Below are 15,172 nucleotides of genomic sequence, written 5' to 3'. Positions count from 1 at the left end.
CATGCAGTGAGAAGTCTTAGAATTAGGGACCTTAAAGTTCAGTCATTCGCTAAGGCTCAGCGAGACAGTGGCTGATAGCTTGGCACCTCGGAGGACACGGGTTTAGCTGACATTTTGCATCATGACTGAATGAGCCGTGTCCTGACCAAACATGTCCAAACACACTGCCTCATTCATATAATTATCAGTCTCAGCCCTGGACTGGCATCAGCAGGGAGGGGGCTACGGGGTCAGGACTGAAGGGCATTTGCAAAGCTGTTTGGGAGGGTCCCAGAATGGAAATATCGGGGGGAGGGGGTGCAGGATCACAACAGGGGCCCATTGGCAGAGGCATGACAGTAGATTTCAGTGTCCTTTTTTATGAGCATTAGAGCACCAGACACTCTCCCCTGCCCCCGAATAAAAGCACACAGCCCCCTGGTGCCCCAGACGCACATACAGGAGTACTGCGGCTCAGGCAGCACTCCAGCAGCGCGCAGACGAGCGAAGAGAGCAGCGAACTCTAGGGGACACTCACGTCCGTCTCCAGAAGGTTGTGCATACTAGTCTCAGCTATTTCCTTGGACTCTTCAAATTTCTCCAGGGCCTGGCGGAGCTCCTCGTCCGGGATCTTCCCCTGACGTTTCTTCTTGTAGTCAAAGTCCAGGCGCCTCCCCTCCAGCTTCTTAAGATGATGCTTGGGAGGGAAGGGTTATGAGCGGTTAAACTAAAACCACGGGCCGGGGCCACCCAAACTTTTCCCCAATGAACACAGCAAAAACCCAACAACCCAGCCTCCCACCACCCAGAATAGGTCATGGCTGGCATCACCTTCAGACAGGCTCCCCGCAGACTACAGGCCCCAGGGCGCAATGCTCCACAGGGGACGCTGGTCAGGAATGAAGAGCAGTGCGGGGGATGAGGAAACTACTTGAATCCAGTTCAGCAGAGGATTTATGATTGCTGTGACTACAGTTTCTTTTTCATTGTTTGGAAACAGCCATAAAGAAGTTGGCAAGAAGGTACATTTTTCCCCCCTTCTGTTCCTAAACTGGAGGGGAACCAAACTGCCGCAGTTCAGCATGGGTCTGCTAGCCATAAATCACTTTTAAAGGAGAACTGTACAGCTGGCCTCTTGCCTTCGGTTTTCCGCTGGGCAATCAAGAGTCTTTAGACGCAACACTTTGGTTATAAGCCCTGGGCTTGTCACATCTCTTCTGAGACTGAAAGCAGATGGGGATCACGTCTGTCTCAATGTGTCTGTACGGCACCTAACAAGTGCTCAGTAAATCTGTTATATTGCTCGTTCGGGAGTCAGTTCATATAGGTCACATTGTAAGCGAGAACCTGTTCTCAGTAGATTTTGACTGGTTTGATATAGGTTTCAATGGTTCCCACTGCAAAACCTTGTGATGTTCAAGAGCCTTGTCTCTTGTGAATGCGAGGAAGGTGCTGGCTAGCTGTGAGCAGACCTCCTCAGTGGGGACAGCTGCTATGATAAAGCATGCTTGGGGGGTTGTTTCTGGGCTTCTCATGATACGTAGGTGAGCAAGAGAGAGAGAGATGCAGCCCTAGATCTACGTTTCAGGATATTGGGACACTGGAACTGAAAGCTGATCAATGGCTTATAAAATGCACGCAAGGCAATGTCCCCGTGTGTCAGTCTCAGGAATCCACAATGCAAACGATCCAAGTACCTGCAGCTACACAACACAAGTCGGGAGATCTAAAGTACATTATGAAGGTAGCTTAGAGCGTGAGTGAATAAATCTGGAAATGGTTGCAAGAAACATCCCCTGTCATGGGCTGGTTAAGGAACAGCAGCGGCGGTGGCAGGGGATGTTAAACACACCAGAAGAAAATGCTAGTGGAGCCAAAGGAAACACGGAGAAAGCATGCAAAACGCAGGGTGACAAAACCAGATGCTGCGCAGTCTACTTCGGCTCCTGCAGCGATACCGGTCATTAGAGCAGGTGCTAAAAACCTGAAGAGGCCAGAGTCTGAAAGAGAAGGGGGAAAAGGAGAAAAATCTTCCGAGTTACCTGGATCTCTTTCAGGTCTTTGTCGCACAGGTTCTGGAGAGGATCGATAAAGTTCTGTTTGACTTCAATATCCAGCGAGTCTTTCACTTCAGCCAATCGTTTCATAGCTTCACCAGCATCAAGAAGTGCGTCACCTTCACGTGAGAGAAGAAAGGAAAAAGAGAGAGGGGGATAGAGAAGAAAAAAAAAAAGAGCCAGCCAGTTAAAGCCGGATTCTGTGGCAGCTGCATGGAGAGCCGCTCTGCTGAGACACTCAGCATGCACAAGCCCCAGCCATGTATCAAACACCCACAAGTTCTCATTTGGATCAACTGGAGTAGCATGGCAGGGAGGGAGCACGACCTAGTGGTTAGAGCAGGTGGTGTGGAATTGGGACTCCTAGCTTCCATTTCCAGTTCTGAGACCGATTACGTGATCTCTGGCAACTAATTTCACTTTTCTGTGCCCCATGTTCCTCACCTGAAGGAGTGTCTATAGAAAACGGTTGGAACTCTCTGATGCAAGGTGCTACAGAAAGGGAAAATGCTATAGTGGACCCAGTAAGTCTTAGGATTAGTCTCAGGGCATTTTGATCCATTTTTAAAATAAAATTTCCCCAGATGTTGGCAGCAACCCAAGATATTTTATAGGATCTTTAATTTTGGGTGTAAATTGAACCTAACAAGTAATAGATCTGAGTTAACTATCTAAGCATAAATGAAAAAAATGAAGAAAAATATGTTTGCACAAAACCCTTCTATTTTCAGTTTTTCCTATGGCCCTTCCCCTGCCAGGGAGTCTAAAATCTGACAAGCTAATAATGTAAGATGAACAGAAATGCTTCTGAGATTTATTTTTTTAATTTCCAATGGAAACAATTATGAACTAATAAAGTATCTCCTGCAGTGTTTGCAACCCAAGCATTTCAGCACCGGGCTAGGGCAAGAGAATGTGAAAGTGAAATTTACCATAAATAAAGTGAATCTATTTTCACTGCCCCAGCGAAAAAAAAACGTGCAAAAAGTCAATTTTTAAAAAGTTCTTTCAGTGTTAATATAACCCAAGATACCACAACACAGGGAAGGCTGCGTTATTAAAACATACACTTTTAAACCTGATGGTGTCCCTATAAAGGAGAGGCTGTTTAAGGTAGCCATGTTTTGTAGGGTCCTTTCAGATCCTGTTTTGCAGCAATGTCTCCTCCAGCCAAGGAGAAAGCTAGCCAGGGAATCACTGGAGTACAGCCACTCCCCCAAAAAACCTAACTGTTTAATCTTCCAGATCAGGGAACGTTCCGCCCCACATTATGATGTGATCACACAGCTGTAAGCTGTCCTGACTCCAGCCACATGGGAAAGCTGCAATGTTTTGGTGGATTAATACTGCTGTCATCAAATGGCTTCATTTCTCCGCCCCCACATCCCCACAAGTCACACAGGATTTGCTTCATGGGAATGAGGCAGTACCACACGGGAAGATTTTTGGCTGTGGCCCCCTCAGAGTCCAGTTGCAGTTAAAATTGCATTGTAGGGCTCTTGATCTCTTCCCTCGCTACTTTCCATGTCAAATTTGCTCAGTTTGAGTCAGAAGGTGGTTTCTCCTAGATGCAGAGTTCTCCCGGAGGTTTTAAAAACCAAAGACGGTTTAGCAGATGAGGTAGTTGCCTGGGACTTCGAAGTTCTCTGTTCTAGTCCCTGCTCTGCCAGACTCCCTGCCTGACCTTGGGCAAGTCGGTTAAATGCTCCGTGCCCCTCTTGTAAAATGGGGCTAGTGCTTATAGGGGTGTGGAGAGGATTGTGACTGAATGCAAGGCACTCATTGCAATGGTGGGAGCTGCAGAAGTGGCTACAGTGAGTTATATCAGTACTATTAATGCTCATTTCTGACACATCCAGCGCACTGGGGAGCCCCAGAAATACAAAACTTGGTCTGATCCTGCACTGTACTGAGCACTTCCCATGAGGTGTTGGGAGCAGAGGGTGCTCAGCTCTGTGCAAGGTCAGGGCCAAACCTCAGATCATCCGTAGAACTGTCGGCTGTGAGACAGTCTAGACTCCAGCTCACTTTTCTGTAGATGCATCCGCTCCACAGCACTGACCAAGGGCTTGTCTGGGTCGCTAGAGGCAGCGGCTAGGACTTCAAAAGACACTTGAAAAGCAGATTAAAGTAGCAGAAAGACGGCTGGGGGCAGGGTTAAGGGTCCAACAAGGCATATCAGGAGCTCAGTTTGCATACACCACTTCTTTAAGAGGAGCTTTTGCCATCCCCTAATCCCACTCCTGACGCCAGGGAAATGTCATTTCCCTATCTGCATATTAGGAAAGGTCAGTTTCCTTTTTTTCTCCACTTGAGTCATGTGACCAGGTCAGTGATTTACAGTAAGATTTAAGGAAACCCAGTAACAGGAATTTACTTCCTATCAGCTGGCCGGCCCAATGGGACACTTCAGGGAGCACTCACCGAAATTGGATTCGTCGCCCAACTCCTTCCCATACCGGATCATGCTCTCCCCCAGGAGCCCTTCCGACTGCGGATAGCCGGGGTTTTTCACCTGCCCTCGGATCTTCGACATCGTGTTGAGCATCGTTAGCTTGGCTCTGGAAGCTGGCACAAAGAGACAGCCCCATCTGTGTTTGCAATCAGTGGACTTGCCAGCAAGCAGTGACTGTTTGCCAGCGTTTTTTTTTTTTTTTTTTTTTTAAAGTTACTCCACTGGCCAAGAAAGCTTATTGTCTTTTAGCCTCCCAGAAATATCGCTGGCTCTAAAAAATGGCCCCTTCCAAGATAGCAAACAGAAAATAGTTCAGAGCTCGCCAACAAGGTCTAAAGAGAAGTTCACCGGCTCTCCTGCAGTTCTAGTTAAACCCTAGTGTGCTGGACTCAATGAGACTGACTGGACTCTAGCAGGGAGGCAGTCAGGCTCCAGGAATGACCGTGACATACTCGCCTCCCACCTCACAGGAGACAACTCCATTCCTAAACACCCCAGCGTCAGCAGCCCGTCTGCTGCATCTCGAACCCAAAGGACATGGGTGACTATTTGACAGTCAATCTGGTGTTCTGGGCTCAGAGAAAACGTCACAAGGACGTAGGCTTCCCTTGAATGAGTGGAGGGTGGACGGGGGCATCATTGCCAAGCGCCGGCTGTAACAGTCTAGAGATGTTACACGAGGTGGCATCAAAATTTAAATTCAGGTTCACACGGGCCCCAAAGCCAGAATGAGCTCAGGGGAGGGGAGGACATGGCTGTCACACAAGCCGGGTCAGCATATTTCCAGTAGAGGGCAGCAATGCTTATAACCCAGTAGCCCGCTGGGAAGGGGCCACCCCAAAGCCAGCTAGGCTGCCGTTTCTGAGCTTTCCCCACTCTCTGCGTGATAATGGCCTCTCTCCTCCAGCAGCTGAAGGATGCTGGCAGAGCAGGGCTGGCTGTGGGCACTTACCTGGGTTGGGTTGCAGGTATTCTGTAGTTCTGGTTAATACTTCTGTGACCGCCTTGCTGGTAACATCCACTTTCTGCAGGGAGAAGATGACCCAACAGCAGTGCAATCCAGTCAGTACCCACCTCGGAAACGCGCGGAGAGGCACACAGAGCCATCTGTTACCCTACTCACCTTTTCCATTTCTTTGAAGTCATCATCAAGCTTGGTCCCTTCAGCTCCACCGACCTTCTCGCTGACCAGCTGTAGAGACACGGTGAACAAGGGAGGGACGTGTCAGTCACGCTAGGAAGCATTCTGTTACAGCTCTGACTGTGCTCTTCCACTCCAGAATGACGCAGACCCCAAAAGCACCCAACTTGACAAGGTTTAGGGTGCTGTAACCCTTATAAGTCTGATCCTGCACCCCTTATACGCACTGAACCTCAGTGGCAGTTAGTGGCCCGAGTCCCTTACAGCTGCCTGATGCTAAACACCACAAAGAGATGCGGTTCCTCGAAGCTGCAAACGCTGGTGGTTAGAGTCAGTGCTTCCATGAGAATCTCTCATGGGTTTCTTTTCTTTTCTTTTTTGGTTGAGCTTGTATGCAAAGTGATAGCTTTCAAACACTCCCTGAAAGTCGGAATTGATTGGCTGCAATGTTCCTGGCACTGGTCACAACCCCATTGATTTTGGGAAACACGCAGAACCCCTACCACCCGGTTAGCTGAGCCACACCTTCAAGCCCCAATGGTCTTTAGATTAAGGGACTGGTTGGTGGCATCTGTTAACACCTTCCAGTTAATACCTCTAATTCATCTCTGCCCCTTCGCCCAACAGAATTTAACCTGTCAACAATGCAAATACCTGATCTCCCTGACAGAAGAGAAACAAACAGGGTGGAGGAAGGAAGTAATGGGGTACAGGATTCTGGAGCCAAGGGAAGAGAAGCACATAAACTCCTAGCATACGTGTGCAGAGTTCCTGGCATGGTGGGAGAATGCGGGGCACACAGAGCCCCTGCAATAGAAGGGAGCTCGTGGAGTTAGAATGGAAGGATGCACGGAGCACATTGTGTGTGCAAGGAGGTTGGCCTAAATGAACAGCGTTGCCACCCCCTAGTAATGCTGCTTCAAGGTTCCATTACAGGGCGCAGGACAGAACCTCAAGACAGACAGCTTCTACTATGCCAGCAGCATCTTCAAATGCACCTTCAAAACTGCAGCCACACAGGAAAAAGTTTAGTCGTTCAGATCACCCGACAAACTGCATTTTCCTAGCCTCGGAGAAGCCACAATGCAGCTTCGGAAATTACAACAATCCACTGTTTCAAGTCAGCTGTTTGGGAAGGGCGGGTGCAAGATTTAATCAAGTTTTGTTTAAATATTAAGCAGGATACAATGCTGCTCCCACCTCGCTTTGGAACATCGGTGTTCCTGATTACAGCAAAGAGGAACCTCAGCAGCAAACAGACCATAAGGAGAAGTACAGAAAGATTCTCTCCCGGTGGTTAGGTCTAGGCTGCAGTTTATCCCTTCTCATGTTCTTTAGATGCCAAACCTTAAAGGGTGTAGGACATTTCACGTTGCACCTGCAAAGGAGTGACATACAGAGAAGAGCTACAACTGTGCAGTCACTTGCACAGCCTAGGACAGAGTATTTTAACAGTATTATTTTGTGACAGTGAAATCTGTGCAAATGGTCACCTAATAGTCAGTAAAATTCCAGTCCCTCTATATTAAGCAGCACAGTATGGTAACAGGAGGTTGCATAACAGAAAAAAATATAGTAGCCCTTTGATGGCCTCTAACAGGTTTCGCTTTAATAAATATTTAGAGCCGTGGAAGCACGCAGGGCACTGCACAAACACAGACGCTCCTTGGGGCAGGATCCGCTGAGATGCACAGTACACAAAGAAATATTACAATATAAAGGGCCACGGGTGATCAGAGATTTTGGAGCTTCAAAAACAAAACAAGCGAGTTTTCAAAGGACCTGCAAACAAAGGGGAGAGGGTGAGAAATTGAGCGCGTGCCTCTTTTTGTGCATGTTTCTAACGTAAAGGGGTCTGGGAAGGTTTGTGGTTTTTTTTTTAGAAACTTCTCTTTTGCATTTCTTATGTAAAAAAGAAAAAAAGCAAATCTCCACAGGCTCCCCAGTAAACTAGGAAGGCAACGCCATTAGGAGCGAAGCCTGATTGAGAGGGAAGTGGGTTTGATTCAGATGATAAAAATAAGCTTTTAAAATGAACAACCATGTAAAACAAACACTGGGGGAAGGTGGAGGGTACAGGATCTTAATCCCCTTCTTTCCTCAACGCAGGGCACTGGGAGCGCTCCCAATCCATGTCGCAGATCTCCAGCGAGTCCTCCAGCGCAATAAGGGGAAGACCAGACCTTGCATGCATATTTTTCTAGGCCTTCTTTACACATCAGAAAGCAGAGGAAAAAAAGTGCACAACCCTGTTAACCTCCCTTTGAGGCGCCAGTTCTGTAAAGTGCTATGTTCACTGCGGGTTCCACCATGTGTCAGATTTGCAATTAAAATGAAAAACCTTCTGCAGTCAGGTTAGAAAGGGCCCGTGCTTGTGTTCTGTTCTTTCACTTCCTCAGAGGGGAAAAAAGTAATCCCCCGTGAAGGTCTCCCTAGCATATTTTTGCCTTAGAAGACACAAATAATATTTTGTGCTTCTATCGGTCTTTCATTCAAGACTCTCAGAGAGTTCTTAACAAGCTGCACAGCCCTGTTTTGAGGTAGGTATTATCCGCATCGTACAGGTGGGAAACTGAGGCACAGAGGAGTACATAAACTACTAACTAAAGACTACACAGCAAATCAGAATAACTGAGCATAGAACAGAGGCCTCTTGATAGAGCCCTACTCTAATCCCTAGACCACAATCCCTTACCATTAATTGGGGGGGTTCACCAACAAGCATTGCTGTAGGAAGTTAAAAAAACAAAAACCAAACCAACCCTAGTTTCCAAGCAAAGGACACCAAGATCTGTGAGAAGCTACAGCAAAACTTAAATCCATTTATCAAGGTATCTGCAGAGCCCATGTCAAGGTGGATGAAAAGGCGAGATGTCTGAGTAAAAGAGAAAGCTCCCATTTGCTTGTCCAGACTAGGGTGACCAGATGCCCTGATTTTATAGGGGCAGTTCCAATATTCAGGGCTTTGTCTTATATAGGTGCTTATTCTCTGCCCCACACACACACACACACTCACTGCCTGTCCTGATTTTTCACACTTGCCATCTGCTCACCCTAGTCCAGATAAAAAGATCTTGCAAAAAATATATTTAATCCACCTAAAATAACATTCTTCCCTGCAGTCCAAAGAGAAGGAACATTTTCCTCCCAATGCCATTCTGATGCTCTGAGCTGATGGCAGTGGAAAACTCTGAGGAGACAATACGCATTGCTTAAGTGGCAAAGGGAGTCAAGTGATTTCTATATTCAGTGGTTCTCAAACTATGGGGCAGCCTCCCAAGGGAGGCCCAGGAGTGTGTCAAGGGAGGCGCAAGCTGTGATCTGTTTGTCTGTGTTGTGTTTTTAAAAAGCTCTGGCTGTCAGCCCCAGGTGGCTGGGGCTCCTGCAGAAGGGCCATGCACACCCATGAGGCAGAGATAAAGGGAACAGCTGGAGCCCCGCCACCCGGGCTGGGGCTCTCCTCCTCTCCGCCCCTAATCCCTCACCGGGAGGCAGTGGGGCTCTAGCTGTCAGCCCCGGGGCGGCAGAAGCAGTGCAGAAGTAGGTGGCAATGGGGAACTAAGTCTGCTGTGAAAAGGGATATTGGCGAATATCACTTTTCACATTGCCACCCTCACTTCTGAGCTGTGCTGGCACGGTGCCGCCTTCAGAGCTGGGCACCCAGCCAGCAGCTGCTGCTCTCCGCTCTGCCTTCAGACACAAAAAAGGGGGCCCGATCAAATAATTTTGAGAACCACTGCTTTAGGTGATTTAGCAGTGCTAGGCTCCAGAGGGAATTGTGCCCTGGGGTGCTTAGCAAAAAGAGATGGAGGTTGTCCTGCAAGACTTGTAGGAGGAATGATTGTAACAGGAGGGGGGAAAAGGGACCTTCAGAGTTCCAAAGAACCCCCAGACCTCAGAACCAGGGCTAGCAGGAAGGAGAAAGGAAACTGGATACCGCACAGTTCAAATGGTTCTTAGCATCAGCTTGCAGGGGTATAGATCAGGAACCTGGGTACTAAAGGTTTGCGATCAGAGGACAACCAGGATCAACAGCAGCAAAGTACTAGAAGCAAGAGATGCATCTCCTCCTTTCCTTGATATTTACAAGGCAAAAAAATACAACAGTTCAGTGAAGCTGACAAACCAGAGAACTGCACTTGGGCCTGGCTTCAGTAAGTGGAAGCTACGTTCTTTTCTGAGGAAGAGAAGCTGTGGTTCAGAAGAAGGCTGCAAACACTAGTCAGACAAGAGTTGCTGTAGTTAACCCCCAGACATTCCAAATACTGGGGGAGTGGCTCGTGCTTCTGCTGTCCGGTCCACCCAGCATGACTCTCAACTGGAAATGACACTTGTCAGGTGAGATTCCTGTGTACCTGTAAATCATGTTGGTCCAGATCACAAAGGGAAATCTCACCAGACTGTCCAGCCTCTATTCTGAGCAATTGTCATCTAATGCAATCAAGCTTTTCCCTATTTACTTTGCTTCCACACTCAGAGAAAAGCCAAAAATAGTTAGTGAAGATGATGGAAGCAACGTGCCTGGGATATTGACGGGTGGTGAGAACATACACCTAGGAAGCGGCTCTGACCAGGCCCATCATGCTCCAAACAGAGCCAAGTCATTTACCTGAAAAACATTCTACCTGCCACCAACCCAGCCCGGGGTGTCTGTACGGAGGTGTCCTCCCTGATCTACTTGCTGGCAGCAAACAGAGGGAGCTTGACTTTTGCTGCCTTTTGAGGGGGGCTTTTTGCACAACCACAGCTCAGAACCCCAGCACACACTTCCACAGGACAACTACTAAACTAGGAAGAAAGCTGAAGACATTCCTTACTAGCGAGACTAAAAGGTTTCTCTCCAAAGCAGGGAAAACAAGAATCTCTGCCTTCCATTTCCCCACCACAATGGGCAACCTAGGATGGGTCTCTGGACTGGCGGAACCAAGATGCACATTTCCAGCAGCCGGGCTGCCTTTCCTGCGCCTCTCGCGCTCGCCAAATCGGAACGGATAAGACAATTGTACTGCAATCACTACAGCCAAACAGCCTTCATCCGAAACCCGTAACACTGCCCAGGCAGGCTGCACCTCTACAATTAGAAACCTCTCCTTTATTATTATTTACTGCATCTGAGACGGGTGTGACTAGCTCTCTGCAATTCCATTCCCGAGTCTCTTCCCTACCCATCCACCAGCTCAGACTTTCTGCCCAAGAAGCTGCACTAGCCCCAATGAGGTAAGCTCCTGTTGTATTCAGGAAGGCACTGCATGCCATACAAAATACACCGTTCACCACAGTGATTCTGGAGGTTTTAAAAGCCTCCAAGAACACAGAGTTTTCCTCACTCACAGATTAAATTAATCCTCCTTTTAACATTCAAGAAATCCTACTGGTGTACCTGCCAGGTGGGAAGAATGAGACAGAGGCTGCCTCCCTGGTGACTCTAATTAAACTGGGAGGCTTCCTTAAGGGAGGGATGACTAAAGAGCTACTCCTTCCCAAGGAAGGAAACAAGTCAGGCTGCATGCCGGGAAGCGAGCCACTAATTCCCGTCCCCCCAAATCGAGCTGCGATAGACTCGAGAAGAAAACCAGCTTCTGAATCTGCACCATCCTTAACTCGGAGTCTAACCTGAAACCAAATGTATAAGCACCACATTGTCTTTCCAGCCAGGCTACCTGGAGGGACTCTGCAAAGTCTAGCAAGGAAAAGGTTTCTCCCACCTCGGAAGTGACAGGGAGAAGGGGAACACAAGCTTGGCCAGAGTTTTGTCTCTTTGCTTGTGGGGGAGACCGAGAAAAGTATCCACACATGATCCCTTTACACTCTGGTTTGGCTGAGCTGAACTGCAAGGATGGTGGTCACTGATGCTTGGAGGCATCTACATCAGATCAACCAATGTCTGATACGGAATAGACATGACAGCAATCCCTGTTGAGAAATAGAAGTCAAAGATGCAACAGGGAACTACTGAGTCTCTTAAGATACTGACCGAAGATGTAGTGTAGGTTGGCTCCCGTCTATCCTCTATGCCAGTGGTTCTCAACCTATTCACCGCTGTGGGCCGCACCTGGGCCTCAGGTTGAGAACCACAGTGCTCCTCCCGACTCCTCCCCACAGACCCCTACGCCCAGCGTCTCCCGCCCAGAGACCCCTCCACAAAGTGGGGCCAGGAGTGGAGCCCTGGGCGGGGGGCCCAGCAGCAGGGACCTCGGACCCCACTGTGCAGGGCCCAGCAGCAACCCCTCCACAAAGTGGGGCCGGGTGTCAGGGCAGTAGCCCTGACGCCGACCCTGCCACGCGGAGCCAGCTGGGGTATGCTAATTGGGCCACATGCGGCCCATGGGTTGAGAACTGCTGCTCTATGCAGTATGGGAGAGAGGCCAAATGAAATGCAGTACCCAAGACTTTAGGCCTTCTCTAATGCCCAGAGATCTAGCTGTCCCAAATGGATCCCTCGAGGGCTGGCTGAACAGAAGCCTTACAATCTGTTCACATTTTCTGCCCTTCCTATTTTCTTCATATAATTTTGAAATGGAACAACAACAGCAAAATAAGAGGTCATAGACTGAGATTCTGAGCAGCAGAGAGAGAAGCCAACAGAGGTCAGAAGGTCCTGAAATTGCCCATTCTTTGTCAGTTGCTGGAACCTGATAGACACCATCATGAGGCAGGTGAACCCTTCAGTCTGGGAAGAGGTAGATTCAAGAGAGCAGACGCAGAAATCATCAGCATTGCTCAGGTCAGCAGACGGGAAAGAGGAGTGAGCAGGACTGTAAAATTCACACTCATTGGTTGCTTTTCTATACCCCATCCCAGCAGGGCTGGAAGATCTACTAAAATATGCCCCTGTTCCCAGGTCCCTGAAGCAAGTGCTGTAATATTAGAGAGCGCAAGATCAAGGCAGGGCAGGAACACAAACCCAAACCCCTCATCTGCTGCCCGGCCTTGTTGTAGCAGCCGAGGTGGAATGTTTTTTACAGCAAGTATTGACACAAGGCGATAAAGTTGCGTGCCCTGAACCAGCACAAGATAGGTGATTTCCCTGAAGGGCTGTGAAACTCACAAAAGAAGGGCAAATCAAAAGACGGGAGGAAAGAGACCCAGGCACGCTCAATTATAAAAGGTGGGGAATAAACCTCACACGGCGTATCCTTTTAGATAAAGATTTAACAATGAAAAATATGCCCGAGATAGCTACAAGCTTCAATTACAAATGACAGGTGGGTGTGGTGTAACACACTACAGGGTGTAGTGTAACACCCTGTCTAGCTCCTGCAGCTCCCCACCACCAGAGAGGGGTTGTTCAAAACCTGTTTTCACCCCTGGCCCCTAGGAATCAGAGACGGAAGAGACTCGTTTGGTCACATCTAGTCCATCCCCTGCCAGTGATGGGCTGTTCCCGACGGTATGTTTCCTATAGCTTTGTCCAGCCTTCTTTTAAACACACTGAGTCATGGGTCTGCCACTACCTTCCTTGTGGAGCAGGGTGGGAATCAGAACAGTCAAGGTCTTCTCCTGCCATTTAAAAGGAACGGAAGGGAAGTGCGTGGGGGAAGATGTTCAGAAGTGGCCAGTCTACATCTTACACTGATTACTGCAATAGGATCTTGGAGTAAGTCGAAGGAGTAAGAGGGGAGTGGGTATGCAGGTCTGGGGTCAAAGAATCATAGGAACATCTCCAAATATATCTAGGTGAGGTAAGACATTTTAAAGAGTTCAGATCACACACAACCCACCATTCACTCACCCACCAGTCTATGCCACTGCTAGTCAAGTGGAGGGCAACCAACTTGTAAGAGAAAGGATCAAAAGGGAAATACTTTGTACATTGTGCTGCATACATCCAATAAATTACCAACTGGAGGAATGAGGAAGCTTGTTAACTTTATAAAGCCGATGACGACACTTTGTCCTGCCCACTAGTGCCATGACAGTTTCTATAAACAAAAACAATGTTTTGAAACACACAAACACACACACACACACACACTCCCCAAAATTCCCTGGATTATATTTAGTTCGTGTCTCTGCTGCACCTGCTGTGCTCTCATCATCACCCAATCACACTGCAGTGACTAGAAAGGTGTGTTAGGACACGTTCCACAGCCTGGCACGTGTGTTCTCCCAAGACATGCTCAAATACAGCCAGCAGCAGCAAACATTACAAGAGATCATAGAACCACTAGTTCGTGAGTACTTTCCCCAAAAGTGGAGGCTATAGTCACCCCTCAGACAGCAACTGAATTTTTCTTACAGGACTAGGTCATTAGTAAGAGCATCCAAGTACGGGCTGCCACCAGAGCAGGGGTCGGCAACCTTTCAGAAGTGGTGTGCCGAGTCTTCATTTATCTCTCTGATTTAAGGTTTCGCATGCCAGTCATACATTTTAACGTTTTTAAAAGGTCTCTTTCTATAAGTCTATAATATATAACTAAACTATTGTTGTATGTAAAGTAACCAAGGTTTTAAAAATGTTTAAGAAGCTTCATTTAAAATTAAATTAAAATGCAGAGCCCCCAGGACCGGTGGCCAGGACCCAGGCAGTGTGAGTGCCACTGAAAATCAGCTTGCGTGCCACCTTTGGCACGCGTGCCATAGGTTGCCTACCCCTGCACCAGAGGAAGGATGCCAGAGCAGACGGACTAAAGACTTACAAACGGTTGCTTGAGTGTGATTTTTATATTAAGTGATTGGCTGAAATTTTCAAAACTGCTTAATGATTTTGGGGGTGTCTGTTTTTGGTACCCAACTTGAGACATTGTAAAGGGGCCAGTCTCACAAAGGGCTGTGCACCTGCTATCTGAAATTAGAGGCCTTTAGACGTGTGTAAGGTTTTCTGGGTGCCCAACTTGAGACACCCCAAAAAAATCACTAGTCCGTTCTGAAATTTAGGCCATTCTGATCAGCCTGCTACCGTACAACTTTTCCATATAGTTTTATATATTTGATTCTTCTGATGTTTTGCTCCTTCTAAACTATTAATGGCAGTGATTTCACACTTTTCTAATTGAAAATTAACTTAAGATGTTGTGGGCCATCACTCTGCCTTCTCGCCCTCCCCACCCCCCTCAGAAAGCCCCCTCCAAGAATTATTTCTTTTGCTGGAATAAACACATGCAACCACTGAATTCAAAACAATGTCTCCACTATAATGGAAACGTACCCTTCTGGATCCTGGCATATCAAAGCCTTCCTGGTCCCTACAGCAGCCTTCTGTGAATACTGATTCCCAACAGGAAAGTTTAAAAAAAAAAATAAATAAATAAAATAGCCCCACAACACCCCCCCTAACCTGCTCTCGCCCAATAGAAAGGGAGGAAGTGCTGTGGGAAAAGCCAGCCCACAAGATGCTACAATGTTTTGAGTCCAAGATCAATATGCTTAGAACAACAGGAAAGCCCAGTAGAGAGAGACACAGCGAGTGGTTAAGAAAAGAAATTCTCCTCTGACACACACGCTTTTCTGTAGGCTGTTCATATGAATGCTCAAGAAAGCCACCCTTACTAGCGTAGTTCAGCAGGGGAAAACTCTTTAGAACCAAGCGTAATTCAGGTC

At 47.8% G+C, this 15,172-nt stretch overlaps 1 protein-coding gene across 2 annotated transcripts in view; it reads right to left on the bottom strand.

Moving 5' to 3' along the window:
* Positions 1 to 15,172, bottom strand: part of SH3GL1 (SH3 domain containing GRB2 like 1, endophilin A2) — a 47,441-nt gene that overhangs the window by 10,406 nt on the left and 21,863 nt on the right. For both annotated transcript variants that reach the window (XM_024207245.2, XM_024207246.2), the window contains exons 2-6: positions 5,615 to 5,683; positions 5,444 to 5,516; positions 4,461 to 4,604; positions 2,022 to 2,155; positions 518 to 676 (exon numbers count right to left, since the gene is read on the bottom strand). In XM_024207245.2, the coding sequence (XP_024063013.1) occupies positions 518 to 676; positions 2,022 to 2,155; positions 4,461 to 4,604; positions 5,444 to 5,516; positions 5,615 to 5,683 (579 nt within the window). The remainder of the gene's footprint in view (positions 1 to 517; positions 677 to 2,021; positions 2,156 to 4,460; positions 4,605 to 5,443; positions 5,517 to 5,614; positions 5,684 to 15,172) is intronic.

Source organism: Terrapene carolina, unplaced genomic scaffold (genome assembly GCF_002925995.2).
Source record: "Terrapene carolina triunguis isolate 2854851 unplaced genomic scaffold, T_m_triunguis-2.0 Scaffold194, whole genome shotgun sequence".
NCBI lineage: Eukaryota > Metazoa > Chordata > Testudines > Emydidae > Terrapene > Terrapene triunguis.
The sequence above is the reverse complement of the archived record's forward strand: the minus strand, read 5'-3'. Positions and strand labels throughout refer to the sequence as shown.